The following is a 19,176-nucleotide window of genomic DNA, read 5'->3' as shown; positions in this document are numbered from 1 at the left end:
TATGTGCTAATGTCACTATGTACAGGGCTGTGTTATGTGTTGGGGCAGATAATGTGCAGGTTTCTGATCAGCAGCTGGTGACAGTATGTTGTATTGTGTATTGTTATATATAGTGCAACTAAACATATGTAGATGTGTAATACCACTTTATACATTGTGTATAATAAGATCATCAATGTAAAGTGTAGGTAGAACATTACTGCTGCCATGAACTGCACTATTAGTACTGTACGAACGTCTATTATCTACCAGACTGCACTTACAGATTATGAAAACAGCGAAGATAGACAGAAACATTGTAAATTTTCAATCCCGATGTCGATATAAAAAACGTTTCCTCGGGTGCATCTTCGTTTATCATGGAAGGTCGAACTTTGGTGTAATAAGTGTCGAACCACTAGGGAAAAATAAAGATCTGTTAATAATCAGTACAGCAAGAATTCTCCATATAGTAACTCAATCTGTAACTTTGATCTAATAACACACCCTTTCTTCTTCTTCTGTGAGTGCGAATGTGGCCACTTGTGTAGCAGTTTTGTGATGCTTCACTCCTACAACAACAAGCTTTTCAGAGGTTCCCTCCGATGTGAAGTTGTGAGGAACCCTCTTGTGCCATTCCTCAACCTAGGAATATGAAGATATAACATCAACATTAAAGACCACTTTTATATTTTAAAGTTTAAGTCATCAACATCCAATAGTACTTACAGTCATATTAGCAACCACTCCAGGTCTTTGCAGATGTTTCAGAATGAGCAAAGCCTCCAGGTAGTAGAGAATGTTGAGCTGATGTTTGACAGTTAGTGTTTTAGCAGTAGAAGCACGATGGATGCAATTCAAAAATTCTGGTTTTGCAACCTCCAGTAGCCGGCGGCAGTCCTCTGGCTGCAAGGAATCTGTCGTCAATGTGTTAAACCTGCAGATCATATAAGAAAAATGTGGATTAAAAATGAAGTAAATTGAAAAGTCACAAATTAGTGTAGCAAGAATACTATAAAGTCAAAACCTAAATGTCATTCATGTTTATTGATCTCACCTTTTGACGACCCTTTCCTTTGATACGCCTTTGCTCAGTTTTTTCCAAATTGCATTCGTTACGTTGAGAAAATGGACGCAGGCTTGAAAGAGCGGTGGATCATTTGCTGCCACATTGGTGGCTGTTGTTTTATAACCAATAAATCTCCTCAAATTTCTTAGATAATTAAATATTGTTTTGTTACAGAGACCCAGTTCTCTTAGTTTATATAGCCTAGGGGACTAAGGGGGCCTGAGATATGAAATGATGAATATAGGGTATCCAGGTATCAGCCTCCTGGGGCTTTATGCCGCCTGTGATTGATAATTTTGAAGGGGTGTTTCTCCGCTTACAAATGGGTCAGTGATGCCAAATTTAAACCGCATACACTTCAGAGTCCCCCCTGTTCAACTGTACCAGTCTCATAATTGTGGGTCCCCAGGAAGGACACTGCATTGAGCCAAGGATGCTAGCACCTTGCAATAGCTCTCATAAAACCTTCAACAACTTAAAGTGAGTCTGGCCCTTCCAAGGGCCCCAAAGGCCCAGGTGCCTAATAGAGAACTTGAAGCCCCCACCCTCCACTTTCCAAGGAGTCCTTCCTCGCTTCTCTACGGCCTTGCACTGTAGAGTTATGCCCAACTGAATGATGTTTCCCCATCCACCCTTTTCAGGCCTACCTTTCTGGAAGCAGGGGTGGGAGGGCTGAAACCTCGATTTCTCCGATTCTAGAGGGGCTATTGATTAGCTTTCAATGTCACCTGAAAGCTGAGATTATCTGCTAAAGGTTAAGGCCAAAGCCAGAGTCTGGGATACTCTTGGACCCATAAGAGCAAGAAAATGCCTCTAGCATGTGCAGTTTTGTCGGTAAGGCCTTAGGACGTAATAGGACAATATGAATGTCGATATCTCTTGCTCTCCTGGGTCTATTACAATTCCAGTGGTACCCTGAAAAGCTGAGACTCTCCTTTAAATTATGACCCCTCTATATAGCCTAGGGGACTAAGGGGGCCTGACATATGAGATGATGAATATAGGGTATCCAGGTATAAGCCTCCTGGGGCTTTATGCCGACTGTGATTGATAATTTTGAAGGGGTGTTTTTCCGCTTACAAATGGGTCAGTGATGCCAAATTTTAACCGCATACACTTCAGAGTCCCCCCTGTTCAACTGTACCAGTCTCATAATTGTGGGTCCCCAGGAAGGGCACTGCATTGAGCCAAGGGCGCTAGTACCTTGCAATAGCTCTCATAAAACCTTCAACAACCTAAAGTGAGTCTGGCCCTTCCAAGGGCCCCAAAGGGCCAGGTGCCTAATAGAGAACTTGAAGCCCCCACCCTCCACTTTCCAAGGAATCCTTCCTCACTTCTCTACGGCCTTGCACTGCAAAGTTATGCCCAACTGAATGATGTTCCCCCATCCACCCTTTTCAGGCCTACCTTTCTGGAAGCAGGGGTGGGTGGCTGAAACCTCGATTTCTCCGATTCTGGAGGGGCTATTGATTAGCTTTCAATGTCCCCTGAAAGCTGAGATTGTCTGCTAAAGTTTAAGGCCAAAGCCAGAGTCTGGGATACTCTTGGACCCATAACAGCAAGAAAATGCCTCTAGCATGTGCAGTTTTGTCGGTAAGGCCTTAAGACGTAATAGGACGATATGAATGTCGATATCTCTTGCTCTCCTGGGTTTATTACAATTCCAGTGGTACCCTGAAAGAGCTGAGACTCTCCTTTAAATTATGACCCCTCTATAAAGCCTGGAGGACTAAGGGGGCCTGAGATATGAGATGATGAATATAGGGTATCCAGGTATAAGCCTCCTGGGGCTTTATGCCGCCTGTGATTGATAATATTCAAGGGGTGTTTCTCCGCTTACAAATGGGTCAGTGATGCCGAATTTAAACCGCATACACTTCAGAGTCCCCCCTGTTCAACTGTACCAGTCTCATAATTGTGGGTCCCCAGGAAGGGCATTGCATTGAGCCAAGGGCGCTAGCACCTTGCAATAGCTCTCATAAAACCTTCAACAACTTAAAGTGAGTCTGGCCCTTCCAAGGGCCCCAAAGGCCCAGGTGCCTAATAGAGAACTTGAAGCCCCCACCCTCCTCTTTCCAAGGAGTCCTTCCTCGCTTCTCTACGGCCTTGCACTGTAGAGTTATGCCCAACTGAATGATGTTCCCCCATCCACCCTTTTCAGGCCTACCTTTCTGGAAGCAGGGGTGGGGGGCTGAAACCTCGATTTCTCCGATTCTGGAGGGGCTATTGATTAGCTTTCAATGTTCCCTGAAAGATGGGATTGTCTGCTAAAGTTTAAGGCCAAAGCCAGAGTCTGGGATACTCTTGGACCCATAAGAGCAAGAAAATGCCTCTAGCATGTGCAGTTTTGTCGGTAAGGCCTTAAGACGTAATAGGACAATATGAATGTCGATATCTCTTGCTCTCCTGGGTTTATTACAATTCCAGTGGTACCCTGAAAGAGCTGGGACTCTCCTTTAAATTATGACCCCTCTATATAGCCTAGGGGACTAAGGGGGCCTGAGATATGAAATGATGAATATAGGGTATCCAGGTATCAGCCTCCTGGGGCTTTATGCCGCCTGTGATTGATAATTTTGAAGGGGTGTTTCTCCGCTTACAAATGGGTCAGTGATGCCAAATTTAAACCGCATACACTTCAGAGTCCCCCCTGTTCAACTGTACCAGTCTCATAATTGTGGGTCCCCAGGAAGGACACTGCATTGAGCCAAGGGCGCTAGCACCTTGCAATAGCTCTCATAAAACCTTCAACAACTTAAAGTGAGTCTGGCCCTTCCAAGGGCCCCAAAGGCCCAGGTGCCTAATAGAGAACTTGAAGCCCCCACCCTCCTCTTTCCAAGGAGTCCTTCCTCGCTTCTCTACGGCCTTGCACTGCAGAGTTATGCCCAACTGAATGATGTTCCCCCATCCACCCTTTTCAGGCCTACCTTTCTGGAAGCAGGGGTGGGGGGCTGAAACCTCGGTTTCTCCGATTCTGGAGGGGCTATTGATTAGCTTTCAATGTCCCCTGAAAGCTGAGATTATCTGCTAAAGGTTAAGGCCAAAGCCAGAGTCTGGGATACTCTTGGACCCACAAGAGCAAGAAAATGCCTCTAGCATGTGCAGTTTTGTCGGTAAGGCCTTAGGACGTAATAGGACGATATGAATGTCGATATCTCTTGCTCTTCTGGGTCTATTACAATTCCAGTGGTACCCTGAAAAGCTGAGACTCTCCTTTAAATTATGACCCCTCTATATAGCCTAGGGGACTAAGGGGGCCTGACATATGAGATGATGAATATAGGGTTTCCAGGTATAAGCCTCCTGGGGCTTTATGCCGCCTGTGATTGATAATTTTGAAGGGGTGTTTCTCCGCTTACAAATGGGTCAGTGATGCCAAATTTAAACCGCATACACTTCAGAGTCCCCCCTGTTCAACTGTACCAGTCTCATAATTGTGGGTCCCCAGGAAGGACAGTGCATTGAGCCAAGGGCGCTAGCACCTTGCAATAGCTCTCATAAAACCTTCAACAACTTAAAGTGAGTCTGGCCCTTCCAAGGGCCCCAAAGGCCCAGGTGCCTAATAGACAACTTGAAGCCCCCACCCTCCTCTTTCCAAGGAGTCCTTCCTCGCTTCTCTACGGCCTTGCACTGCAGAGTTATGCCCAACTGAATGATGTTTCCCCATCCACCCTTTTCAGGCCTACCTTTCTGGAAGCAGGGGTGGGGGGGCTGAAACCTCGATTTCTCCGATTCTGGAGGGGCTATTGATTAGCTTTCAATGTCCCCTGAAAGCTGAGATTGTCTGCTAAAGTTTAAGGCCAAAGCCAGAGTCTGGGATACTCTTGGACCCATAAGAGCAAGAAAATGCCTCTAGCATGTGCAGTTTTGTCGGTAAGGCCTTAAGACGTAATAGGACGATATGAATGTCGATATCTCTTGCTCTCCTGGGTCTATTACAATTCCAGTGGTACCCTGAAAGAGCTGGGACTCTCCTTTAAATTATGACCCCTCTATATAGCCTAGGGGACTAAGGGGGCCTGAGATATGAAATGATGAATATAGGGTATCCAGGTATCAGCCTCCTGGGGCTTTATGCCGCCTGTGATTGATAATTTTGAAGGGGTGTTTCTCCGCTTACAAATGGGTCAGTGATGCCAAATTTAAACCGCATACACTTCAGAGTCCCCCCTGTTCAACTGTACCAGTCTCATAATTGTGGGTCCCCAGGAAGGACACTGCATTGAGCCAAGGGCGCTAGCACCTTGCAATAGCTCTCATAAAACCTTCAATAACTTAAAGTGAGTCTGGCCCTTCCAAGGGCCCCAAAGGCCCAGGTGCCTAATAGAGAACTTGAAGCCCCCACCCTCCTCTTTCCAAGGAGTCCTTCCTCGCTTCTCTACGGCCTTGCACTGCAGAGTTATGCCCAACTGAATGATGTTTCCCCATCCACCCTTTTCAGGCCTACCTTTCTGGAAGCAGGGGTGGGAGGGCTGAAACCTCGATTTCTCCGATTCTGGAGGGGCTATTGATTAGCTTTCAATGTCCCCTGAAAGCTGAGATTATCTGCTAAAGGTTAAGGCCAAAGCCAGAGTCTGGGATACTCTTGGACCCATAACAGCAAGAAAATGCCTCTAGCATGTGCAGTTTTGTCGGTAAGGCCTTAGGACGTAATAGGACAATATGAATGTCGATATCTCTTGCTCTCCTGGGTCTATTACAATTCCAGTGGTACCCTGAAAGAGCTGAGACTCTCCTTTAAATTATGACCCCTCTATAAAGCCTGGAGGACTAAGGGGGCCTGAGATATGAGATGATGAATATAGGGTATCCAGGTATAAGCCTCCTGGGGCTTTATGCCGCCTGTGATTGATAATATTCAAGGGGTGTTTCTCCGCTTACAAATGGGTCAGTGATGCCGAATTTAAACCGCATACACTTCAGAGTCCCCCCTGTTCAACTGTACCAGTCTCATAATTGTGGGTCCCCAGGAAGGGCATTGCATTGAGCCAAGGGCGCTAGCACCTTGCAATAGCTGTCATAAAACCTTCAACAAATTAAAGTGAGTCTGGCCCTTCCAAGGGCCCCAAAGGCCCAGGTGCCTAATAGAGAACTTGAAGCCCCCACCCTCCTCTTTCCAAGGAGTCCTTCCTCGCTTCTCTACGGCCTTGCACTGTAGAGTTATGCCCAACTGAATGATGTTTCCCCATCCACCCTTTTCAGGCCTACCTTTCTGGAAGCAGGGGTGGGAGGGCTGAAACCTCGATTTCTCCGATTCTAGAGGGGCTATTGATTAGCTTTCAATGTCACCTGAAAGCTGAGATTATCTGCTAAAGGTTAAGGCCAAAGCCAGAGTCTGGGATACTCTTGGACCCATAAGAGCAAGAAAATGCCTCTAGCATGTGCAGTTTTGTCAGTAAGGCCTTAGGACGTAATAGGACAATATGAATGTCGATATCTCTTGCTCTCCTGGGTCTATTACAATTCCAGTGGTACCCTGAAAAGCTGAGACTCTCCTTTAAATTATGACCCCTCTATATAGCCTAGGGGACTAAGGGGGCCTGACATATGAGATGATGAATATAGGGTATCCAGGTATAAGCCTCCTGGGGCTTTATGCCGCCTGTGATTGATAATTTTGAAGGGGTGTTTTTCCGCTTACAAATGGGTCAGTGATGCCAAATTTTAACCGCATACACTTCAGAGTCCCCCCTGTTCAACTGTACCAGTCTCATAATTGTGGGTCCCCAGGAAGGGCACTGCATTGAGCCAAGGGCGCTAGTACCTTGCAATAGCTCTCATAAAACCTTCAACAACCTAAAGTGAGTCTGGCCCTTCCAAGGGCCCCAAAGGGCCAGGTGCCTAATAGAGAACTTGAAGCCCCCACCCTCCACTTTCCAAGGAATCCTTCCTCACTTCTCTACGGCCTTGCACTGCAAAGTTATGCCCAACTGAATGATGTTCCCCCATCCACCCTTTTCAGGCCTACCTTTCTGGAAGCAGGGGTGGGTGGCTGAAACCTCGATTTCTCCGATTCTGGAGGGGCTATTGATTAGCTTTCAATGTCCCCTGAAAGCTGAGATTGTCTGCTAAAGTTTAAGGCCAAAGCCAGAGTCTGGGATACTCTTGGACCCATAACAGCAAGAAAATGCCTCTAGCATGTGCAGTTTTGTCGGTAAGGCCTTAAGACGTAATAGGACGATATGAATGTCGATATCTCTTGCTCTCCTGGGTCTATTACAATTCCAGTGGTACCCTGAAAGAGCTGAGACTCTCCTTTAAATTATGACCCCTCTATAAAGCCTGGAGGACTAAGGGGGCCTGAGATATGAGATGATGAATATAGGGTATCCAGGTATAAGCCTCCTGGGGCTTTATGCCGCCTGTGATTGATAATATTCAAGGGGTGTTTCTCCGCTTACAAATGGGTCAGTGATGCCGAATTTAAACCGCATACACTTCAGAGTCCCCCCTGTTCAACTGTACCAGTCTCATAATTGTGGGTCCCCAGGAAGGGCATTGCATTGAGCCAAGGGCGCTAGCACCTTGCAATAGCTGTCATAAAACCTTCAACAAATTAAAGTGAGTCTGGCCCTTCCAAGGGCCCCAAAGGCCCAGGTGCCTAATAGAGAACTTGAAGCCCCCACCCTCCTCTTTCCAAGGAGTCCTTCCTCACTTCTCTACGGCCTTGCACTGCAGAGTTATGCCCAACTGAATGATGTTCCCCCATCCACCCTTTTCAGGCCTACCTTTCTGGAAGCAGGGGTGGGGGGCTGAAACCTCGATTTCTCCGATTCTGGAGGGGCTATTGATTAGCTTTCAATGTTCCCTGAAAGATGGGATTGTCTGCTAAAGTTTAAGGCCAAAGCCAGAGTCTGGGATACTCTTGGACCCATAAGAGCAAGAAAATGCCTCTAGCATGTGCAGTTTTGTCGGTAAGGACCCGGCCTGCGGGGACCATGCCTGCTGGTTCCCCGGGGTCTGGGAGGTCCCTGGGTGCTTTTCCAGAGTTTGGCCCCTGGGGGCCACAGGCTCCGGGGGTCCCCCGGCCTGCGGGGACCATGCCTGCTGGTTCCCCGGGGTCTGGGAGGTACCTGGGCACGTTTACCTAGTTTGGCCCAAGTCCCAACCGACAGCTTGGCCGCGACAGCTTGGCCTGGGCCGAAAACCGACAGCTTGGCCCGGACAGCTTGGCCTGGGCTGCGGACCGACAGCTTGGCCTGGAGGGGGAACCGACAGCTTGGCCTGGAGGGGGGAACCGACAGCTTGGCCTGGAGGGGGGAACCGACAGCTTGGCCGGGACAGCTTGGCCGTGAGTGAGGAAAAAAGTACAACATATCTAAAACACCATGCCAAGCTGTCGGTAAAGGACATACAAAGATATGAATTCATACAAAGATATGAATTCATACAATGATATGCATTCTTTTACATCCTGTTGCAATAGGATTTTATGTATAAAAAACATATCTAAAACACCATGCCAAGCTGTCGGTAAAGGACATACAAAGATATGAATTCATACAAAGATATGAATTCTTACAAATATATGAATTCATACAAAGATATGAATTCATACAATGATATGAATTCTTTTACATCCTGTTGCAATAGGATTTTATGTATAAAAAACGTTTCCTCGGGTGCATCTTCGTTTATCATGGAAGGTCGAACTTTGGTGTAATAAGTGTCGAACCACTAGGGAAAAATAAAGATCTGTTAATAATCAGTACAGCAAGAATTCTCCATATAGTAACTCAATCTGTAACTTTGATCTAATAACACACCCTTTCTTCTACTTCTGTGAGTGCGAATGTGGCCACTTGTGTAGCAGTTTTGTGATGCTTCACTCCTACAACAACAAGCTTTTCAGAGGTTCCCTCCGATGTGAAGTTGTGAGGAACCCTCTTGTGCCATTCCTCAACCTAGGAATATGAAGATATAACATCAACATTAAAGACCACTTTTATATTTTAAAGTTTAAGTCATCAACATCCAATAGTACTTACAGTCATATTAGCAACCACTCCAGGTCTTTGCAGATGTTTCAGAATGAGCAAAGCCTCCAGGTAGTAGAGAATGTTGAGCTGATGTTTGACAGTTAGTGTTTTAGCAGTAGAAGCACGATGGATGCAATTCAAAAATTCTGGTTTTGCAACCTCCAGTAGCCGGCGGCAGTCCTCTGGCTGCAAGGAATCTGTCGTCAATGTGTTAAACCTGCAGATCATATAAGAAAAATGTGGATTAAAAATGAAGTAAATTGAAAAGTCACAAATTAGTGTAGCAAGAATACTATAAAGTCAAAACCTAAATGTCATTCATGTTTATTGATCTCACCTTTTGACGACCCTTTCCTTTGATACGCCTTTGCTCAGTTTTTTCCGAATTGCATTCGTTACGTTGAGAAAATGGACGCAGGCTTGAAAGAGCGGTGGATCATTTGCTGCCACATTGGTGGCTGTTGTTTTATAACCAATAAATCTCCTCAAATTTTTTAGATAATTAAATATTGTTTGGTTACAGAGACCCAGTTCTCTTAGTTTGTTAAAAAACAGATTTGTTTTTTCGATGTTGGTCACAAAATCCATGGACACATTTACTGGGTCCATGAAATATAAATAACGCGCAACATTTTCCACCTGTGTATACAGAGAGGGGGAGATATGAGTTTTATAAAATAGTCAGCTGAGTTATTTAGTTGAGAATTACTGGTAACAATGCTACAAGACTGAGCTTTGTAAAATGAGAGATAAAATACAAGGCATATATAACTTGAAGAAAGGACAAGTCATAACATCCTGTCATCCCCTCTGATATAGATGAATTAGTTAATCCTATTCATTATCTCATGTCCTTTGGCTCTGAAGAAATCAGGACTACTATTGTGGGCACCAATATTGACAACATAAGTGAGAGAAGAATGTTGAAGCTTGAAAGATTGAAGAGTGAAAGTGAGAAATAAACAGAAAATGAAAATGTATGTACTACTATCTCATGCAGGTCCAATTGGAAATGGAAATAACATGCACAAATATATAAAATAAGCCATTACCTCTTGTTTATTGTGGATTACTCCTAAAGTCTCGAACAAATAGTCCCTGAAGCCGCTCAGCATTGGTGTCCTCAAGGAATGCTTTCCATACATCCCTGCTTGCTGCATCTTCTGACGTACCACCACAGACCATTTCGGCCTGATGGGAGAAAATTATAGCAAGGGGGGACAACATACAGTGGATTAGACACATTATCTGGTACTTTCACACTTACTGTTTCTAACATGAATATCTCTGGCCATTAATAAGTAACAGTAACTATAAACAGATGAGTTATGGTAAAGTTAATGTGTTCTGCAGCATATATGTGATCTTATATATCACTGATAGGTACGTACTTCTCACACCTATAAACTCCACCAATTCTGTGTGGTATTATTATCTATCAACCTTCCATCACCCCAACCGTTATTCCATCTGCTACAGAAATAGCTATAAACAGTGGATCTGATCACATGGACAATGTACTTACCCATTTGGCTCTTCCCCTGCATTAGACAGCGATTCCTCCTCATCACCTTCCACTGCCTGGTTTTCCGTTGCCATATCATCTGATTGCAGAGACCTTCTTCCTTCATCACTGGTGACTGCAGGTACTTGCAAAGTAGCTCCGGTCCTGAGGCGAGCGGCCCAATGAGTCGATACGCCTGGTTGGGGAATGGTGGATGAAGTCGATACGCCTGGTTGGGGAATGGTGGATGAAGTCGATACGCCTGGTTGGGGAATGGTGGATGAAGTCGATACGCCTGGTTGGGGAATGGTGGATGAAGACGATACGCCTGGTTGGGGAATGGTGGATGAAGACGATACGCCTGGTTGGGGAATGGTGGATGAAGACGATACGCCTGGTTGGGGAATGGTGGATGAAGACGATACGCCTGGTTGGGGAATGGTGGATGAAGACGATACGCCTGGTTGGGGAATGGTGGATGAAGACCTAAATACACATAAAGATAGTTTAAAGAACAAAATAATTTTGTATAATAAACCCATAATTGCACCTATATAAATATAATGTATAAATCATGCTTACATTGTCATTGAGAGGGGCTTATTTTTAATTATGTTGCCCTTTCCCTCCAAGAAGGCTATGACACTGTCAGGGCATTGTAGTCTATTCAAGTCTTCATAATTCAGAACTCTTCCCTTCATGAGGAAGGAAAGGGTGGCAAAACGGGCTCTATCAGAAATCTTTTTAATTTCTTCAGTCGAAGCACCCTTCTTGCAAGACCTACGGAGATGTGTGAAGAGCTCTCTATATGGTTTGAGGCAGAACTCACAGACAATAGGCATTCTTCTTTCACTGTGGATGGAAATGAATGTTAGTAAAGATATGAATAATTATATATATATATATATATATATATATATATATATATATATATATATATATATATATATATATCTAGATAATGTGAGATAGATAGCTAGATAATGTGAGATAGATAGTGTATGTTCTCCCTGTGTTTGCGTGGGTTTCCTCCAGAACACCCGGAGGAAACCGGGTTATATTTAATTATATATAATTATATCCACTTCCGTGAGAAGCTAAGATAGTGCGTCACGTGTGTAGATATCATCATTTATTTATATAGCGCCACTAATTCCGCAGCGCTGTACAGAGAACTCACATCAGTCCCTGCCCCATTGGAGCTTACAGTCTAAATTCACTACTATAGACACACACTCACACACAGACAGACAAAGAGGGAGAGACTAGGGTCAATTTTTTGATTGCAGCCAATTAACCTACCTGTATGTTTTTGGAGTGTGGGAGGAAACCGGAACACCCGGAGGAAACCCACGCAAACACAGGGAGAACATACAAACTCCACACAGATAAGGCCATGATCAGGAATCGATCTCATGACCCCGGTGCTGTGAGGCAGACGTGCTAAACACTAGGCCACTATCTATTTAACATTATCCATCTATCTCACATTATCTATATATCTAGCTATCTCACATTATCTAGCAAAAATATAAATTATATATATATATATATATATATATATATATATATACACACACATATACACACATATATATACATATATACATACATATATACACACACAAAAATATGTAATGTTTCCTTTTATATAGAATTACAAACAACTGCGATGCCAGCGGGGGTTGTTAATGTATTTCAGGCCTGTGTTTGTTTGCAAAACACATGGATATCTTTAGTTAACTGTGGGTTAGAAAAAATGATGTTGCCTATAGCAACCAGATTCTACTTCTATATATTGGACATCTGTGGATAGAATGTACTAAATAAATGATATTTCTATTGCATATCCCATGTCGTTTTCAAAATTTTATTTTATTTACTGAGATCTGTAAATATATGTAGCTAGTAGTCTGTATTTATTCATTACTGTCATACAGCGCTCTACATTTATTCACCAGGACATTCATCCCTAGCATCGGCTGGTTTTACCTATTATATCATTCACTTTTCACAGATATCTGTACATTTCAAAGTCCATATATATCATGAATTAAACATCTGGGATATCATCAAACAAAGTAGTGATTGAGTATTCTCCTAAGAAGTTTTTACTAATTTGTCACTTCTCCCACAAGGACTGTCCTGTTACCTGTAGATTGAGAGGGAGCCTAATTAACAAACTAATAGCTACACAGGCTGGGAGGAGGGAGAAACATTTGTCTAAAAAACAAACAATGAATAGTTAGACAATGAGAGATAAATAGAGTCTACTTACGAGGCTTTTAGGTTCTCCATTATGAAATAAAAGTATGAAATGTGATCAGACAGCAATTGAAGGGAGCTCCTAAGATATTCTCTCACTACAAAATGTTTTGTAACCTCCTACAAGGAAAGGTCTTTTATTATCTGTGGGCAGTGTTTTACTGCAATATATCAATCCCCTGACCAATAGATAAAACTCTGCTAACTTCTACATTTCAAGAGAGACTTAGGTGAAATCATTTAAGATTCTGAAAATTACTATTTGATTCCTCAGGGACAGGTACGTTGTTTCAGATCCCTATGTAAAATGACAACTATATCATAAATGATCTTGTGTCTCAGCACCCAGGAAATTCTAACACAAATTTGGTTTAGAGAAAAAACAAAAATTCTATACAATCATGATTCTTTTCCATGATAATTCATGAGGTAAAAGAAAGTTTATTCAGGTCCCTATGTAAAATAATGTAACTATGTAATAGCTACACAGGCCATTGTATAAATAAATGTTGATGTTGATGATGAGGGGACAACATTTGTCTAACAAACTGAGTAGTTAGACAATGTTTCAGTAAATATTTGTTTTAATTCATATCGGTATTTATCTCACATTGTCTGATTGTCATCATCCTTAGAACACAATTGAACGCATTTGCGGTTTAAATATTTATTTATATTACTCGCTCCATAATTCCTCCCCCAGCCAAGTATACTCAAGTCAGCTGTGAATTATTTAAATCCTGGGGCTTTATTTATATATGTCTGCTCATTGTCCCTTTCAGCAAGAAAAGGGCTATTGAAGATCCCTACTCTTTAGATGAAATATTGCATCTCATGGCTCTGAGCTAGGGATGTAAATCTGTTGGGTGTGAGATGTGCTTTGTGTAAATATGTCTGGAGCCACAAATCTGATGGGAATACCTGAGAGACACCTTTATTAGCCATTTCCTTTCACAACACTCTCGCTGCACATGAATGAGCCCTGTAGATACTTTGTGTAAATATCCAGACAATGTCTGTAGCTGCTCCATTAAGGCAGCAAGAAAATTATATGAGCTGCCACAAAATGCAAAATTCAGATAACAAAGCAAATGCAGGCTTTTTAATGGAATGTTCCCATATCCCTGAATTGGGAACATATATAAAATAAAGTGTCACAATAACCTTGTTTTAGAATCTCCTGTGCTGCATACATACATCATTTACAAGTCAAAATGTCATTCTAGTGTTAATGAGTTAGAAGTGACTCAGGAATCTCTTGTCTTCAAAACTGTAAATTTTTACACCTTTTGCAAATTATCCTGAGGTTGTCTCTGGTTCATTTTGTAAGCTACCACTATAAAGTCCTCTAAAAACTCCATTATGAAAGCATTTGCAGTCAAGAAAGATCTCCTTCCATTTTGCTAAACTAAAATCCTGCCTTTCCTATCATAATGGAGGCCATCCAGAAAAAGTAAGTGGTATTTATCTGTGTATGTTTGAACTCAACTATTTTGAACAATGTTAGCTACCATTTGGGGTTATGGCAAAAAAAAAAAAAAAAAAAACACTTCTTTTAACATGCTCACTTTAATGTGTGTATTAATATATATACGTGCAAAAGTGATGCACGATCTTAGCTTCTCACAAAAGTGTAAATACAATATTACATATGTTTTTGTTTATAATTGTTTCCTTTTATATAGAATTACAAACAACTGCCATGTATGCATGTATTAGCATTTCAGTTATTTTTGTTGGCAAAAACACATAGGGATAGTAAACTGAGTTTGAGATGTTGCTTATAGCAACCAGATTCTAGCTCTCATTTATTTAGTACATTCTATTATCCAGTTGTCCAATAAATATATATTTCTATTGCATATAAATGTTGTATTTAAACCAATTTTATTTAGAGATCTGTAAATATATGTAGCTAGCAGCCTGTATTTATTATATACAATGACAAATTGTATATATATTTTTTGGGGGCAAAACACATAGGGATAGTAAACTGAGTTTGAGATGTTGCTTATAGCAACCAGATTCTAGCTCTCATTTATTTAGTACATTCTATTATCCAGTTGTCCAATAAATATATATTTCTATTGCATATAAATGTTGTATTTAAACCAATTTTATTTAGAGATCTGTAAATATATGTAGCTAGCAGCCTGTATTTATTATATACAATTACAAATTGTATATATATTTTTTGGGGGCAAAACACATAGGGATAGTAAACTGAGTTTGAGATGTTGCTTATAGCAACCAGATTCTAGCTATCATTTATTTAGTACATTCTATTGTATATAATGTCGTCTTTGAAAAACTAATATTTTGCTTTTTTGGCAGGTCTCACAGAACTCCACTGGTCTGCAAGTTCTGTGAGAAACTAGACACAAATTTATCAGTCCATCTCCAACGAGTGTGCCAGAAGAAGGCAGATCCTTCAAGCATCCCCATTTTGGTAGAGGAAGCTCGTTCCAACATGAGGAAGATGTTGGAAAAGCTCAGCATAGTTAACTATACTGACAACAGATTCAGAACCTTCAGTGCGGCACACATGGAGGAGCTGGTCAGGTTTTTTGAGCAGTCTGGAGTTTACGTTAAAGGAAAACCCTCACCAACCCCAGCACGGTCTGTAAAGATTGTATTGGTTATTTCTAATTACAATCTGTTTCCATAGCTTCACATAACTTCAGGTTTCCATTAAAGCAACAATGTAATAATTAATAGTATTACTATTTATAAGATAACTGATAATATATCTTGCACCTGTCAATGCTACCCCCCCCCCACCCATTCTTATAATTTGCAGAATTGTCAGGGCCTTGTATTATCATCATCATCACCATTTATTTATATAACCTGTTCATTTCTTATTTGTTACATAATGTGTCCTTAGGCCTCTGCAAAAACACAACCAAATTAAGGACAGACGTCCATCAGTTAATGTTGATACAGATGGGGAAGATGATGATGAAATTCATAATGAAAATCAAGCAATGTAAGTAAAGTGGATCATACATTTGTTCCTTCGTTTCTCACTCTCTCTATCATTGGGCTTCATTTGTTACCAATATTTGGACGCAATGATAATATAACTTGTTTTGTTTGTCTTTAATTCCAGTGATAACGCACCAAACTGGAGTGTTCCACTAAGGAAGAAGATGTCTGAAGCTGGTTTGTACGACAAACACAGCAAGGAGCATCCCATCCTTGAAGGATTCCAAAAGCACTTGACACATACCTTGAATGTACCAAATTGCCAGCAGGAGGTACAAATTTTAGTAGTAATAAACAATTACATTATCTTGTATTTCCTATCATAATCATCAGCCATTTATATGTTGCATAGTCAGTAATGTTCAGTGATGGGTCCTTTATATACAACAGACTCGCGCTCCATGCCTACATATAAACATTACCATTTTTCTCTTAATATCCCGTACACTGTATACAACATTACTTTCCTATATAGAACCCATAGTATTGGTTGCTGTTATTGGAATGTACTTTATATCAGCTTCATTTTATTTCAGCATGGTATTTAAACTCATTTTTCTCTCTTTTTAATCTTAGGTGGAAAATGTCGCAAGGTACTTGTTCTACATGGACAGCACAAAAGTCTCCTTGGATTTTGTACTGGACATTGAAAAAACAATCCAGTATTTTAATAAGCTTAGAGAAACTGGACTAACGAACCAGACTGCTGCAAACTATCTTAAGAGCTTGAAGAGGTTTGTTCAGTACCAGATCACATCCACCAACCTGGTGCTTCAAAACAAGGACCTGTTTGAAGCCTTTCAATCTTTTATGAATCGGACAAAGGACATCCAAGGGGCCATCAATAAAGCCGTCTCAAAGGAGATCGTGGCAAAAAGGTAACACTCAAGCACGGATTCAGGGGCAGGCACAGTTTTACTTCAGGTATACATAGTTTTGTTCCTCATAGACCTCTCCGACAAGGGTAAAGGAAATTGCTTTTAAATAACTATTCAAAAGATACACATAAGCTCTAGGTAGAAACTGTGCACTGCAACAGTCAGGGTGTCTAGGTACCTACAACAGCTCCTCGGCTGTCCTACATTATTGTACAATTATATTATAACTGCTGCATGTGTAATCATTCTTGTATGTATTATTTACAGGTACGACTTGCTGAGTGATGACATTAAACCCCCAGAGGAGTACCGTAAGCTTCTGGCGGTGGCAAAGCCTGGATTTCTTGAAGCCATTGAGAAAGCTAAAACAGATCAGAAGCTTGAGGAAAAAGAGAAGCTGACAATCCTCTACTATCTGGAGGCTGTGGTCATTCTCAAGCACCTGCAACGACCGGGTGTAGTGCAGAACATGACAGTAAGTAACACCCTAATACCTGACCTCTGTTTCCTCCAGGTAAACTGTAGATAAGTTAAATGACTTTATCATCTGCAGGTGACTGAGTGGCTGCAAAGGAAACGCCATCAGCGCAATCTTGGAGATGAAGTGGTAAACACTACTGTTGTTGGTGTGAAGAACCATAAGACATCCACGCAGCAAGTTGCTACTTTTGTACTTCAGCAGGATGAGGAAATGGTGCGTATCAAATATTTGTATTTTTCTAATGTACCTCTTCTAGTATATTCTAAGCCACAAGGAATATCCCTTGTCCAACACTCCTCCATATGTACACAACTGTAAACTAGCTAATCTGTGCAGTGTCTTTAGACGTTACAATTTCTAAAAAGTCTTAAAAAAAACACAACTTGTTTGGCATATATATATATATATATATATATATATATATATATATATATATATATATATATATATATATATATATATGATATAGTGTTATATAGAAATATATGTATAATATACATATTTTCCCAGGGGTATGAGATAGCTCTGTATTTTGTATCAAATTTGAAAGTAAAGTGTTTTACCTCAAATTTTACGATTTTGAAAAAGTAAATAAGATTCCTTTCATTAAAAAATAAATAAATAGATATGACATGTCATTCAAGTAACTATTGTGTCTGCAAAGGTAACATTTGTTTCTCTTTCCTTTCAGTGGTTTGATGTTTATTTCAAGAAGATCAGAACCACATTCTTCAAGAACAACCAGGACAGCGCATATTTTTTCATCTCAACAACGGGTGAAAAAATATATAATGCATCCAATGACCTCTCAAGGTTCCACCAAAAGTAAGTGAAGATGACTTGTTTATCTGCACGTAACATAGCTATATTACATTTCTCATGGGGGGATAAACACATTGGAGATACGCAAAAACATTGGTCAATTTTGCTACCATACTCTTAACATTTTCATTACTTTACTATACTTTATTTTCCCTTTCTAGATTTAATCTGAAACCCATCACAAGCCAGGAAATCCGCCGCGTTATGGAAACTTATGTGTCCTCTAAGTTCTCGGATGGCCAAGAGAGTGCATTTGCCAAGTATTTGGCACATTCGGATGGCACCGCAGAGCGGTTTTATCGGATGAAAAACATAGAGGACCTGGTGATGGCCTCAGAAATTTTAAATAGCACGATTCCCAAGGAACCACCTCAAGCATCGACAAAGTAAATATATTATTAGGGGAAACTGCACTATAATTCATTGTCCAGAAACACATATAACATTGACTTTGAATTTTCAGAACTGCTGAATCTTCTTCGACCAAAAGAAACCGAGAGGTAGAAGAGGAAGATGATGTTGAGGTACCCCAATCTCCCCAAAAAAGGATGAAAGATGATGTATACTCGTCATTCATCCTGACATATCCCCTTCTCATGGACCGTGAAGTTCCACCTCTTAAAGAGTGCCTGCAACTTCCTAGAGGTCGTTTTTGCTACGACAAGTGGCGGAAGGCGCAGAATAAGATGCGAATGGAGGATATTATTGGTAAAAAATTCTACATTCTTTTGTTTCTAAAACTAAATTGTTTCCCCTAAAAAGGCTAAATAATGTGTTGGATTTCTTTAATTCAAACCCATACAAGATTGACAGCCCTTTGATTATGCACTATTAAAATGTTTTTTAGCCATTCTAATATTTGTTTTGTCAATTTTCTTCAGGTCGTTTTCGGACAAGGCTTCCAGAGGAACGTCAAATTATTAAATATGTTGAGCTCCAGGGATGGAAACAAAACATCCCGAGAACCTGTGAGATTTTAGCGAACTGGAAGCCACAGCGTCCGAAAGACCAAAAAGACAACAAGGATGTAGAGCATCTGATCTCCCGTCAGGAATGGAAGGGTCTGGCAATCATTCCAGATGAAACTAAAGGAGAGAAAGTGGTTGCCACCAGGCTGTTTCGGAAAGGGGAGATCTTATGCGACTACCATGGAACTTTAATATCCCATGATGAAGGGGAAAGAAGATTAAAAACAACCCAAATGGGAGAAA

General features: G+C 41.3%; 1 protein-coding gene across 1 annotated transcript; it reads right to left on the bottom strand.

Annotated features, from left to right (window-relative positions):
- Nucleotides 1-259: 259 nt before the first annotated feature.
- LOC142109512 (uncharacterized) lies at nucleotides 260-10,799 on the bottom strand. The gene is made up of 10 exons (XM_075193694.1): nucleotides 10,553-10,799; nucleotides 10,080-10,218; nucleotides 9,365-9,666; nucleotides 9,037-9,244; nucleotides 8,815-8,952; nucleotides 8,122-8,247; nucleotides 1,037-1,257; nucleotides 709-916; nucleotides 487-624; nucleotides 260-397 (listed from the first exon to the last, which is right to left on the bottom strand). Exons 1-10 carry the CDS (start codon nucleotides 10,624-10,626, stop codon nucleotides 260-262), a joined length of 1,692 nt encoding a protein of 563 aa, XP_075049795.1. The 5' UTR covers nucleotides 10,627-10,799.
- Between the last annotated feature and the right edge of the window lie 8,377 nt (nucleotides 10,800-19,176).

This window comes from Mixophyes fleayi, assembly GCF_038048845.1.
Source record: "Mixophyes fleayi isolate aMixFle1 chromosome 2 unlocalized genomic scaffold, aMixFle1.hap1 SUPER_2_unloc_1, whole genome shotgun sequence".
Taxonomy (NCBI): Eukaryota; Metazoa; Chordata; class Amphibia; order Anura; family Limnodynastidae; genus Mixophyes; species Mixophyes fleayi.
Note: the sequence above shows the minus strand (reverse complement) of the source record. Positions and strands in the feature narration are given on the sequence as shown.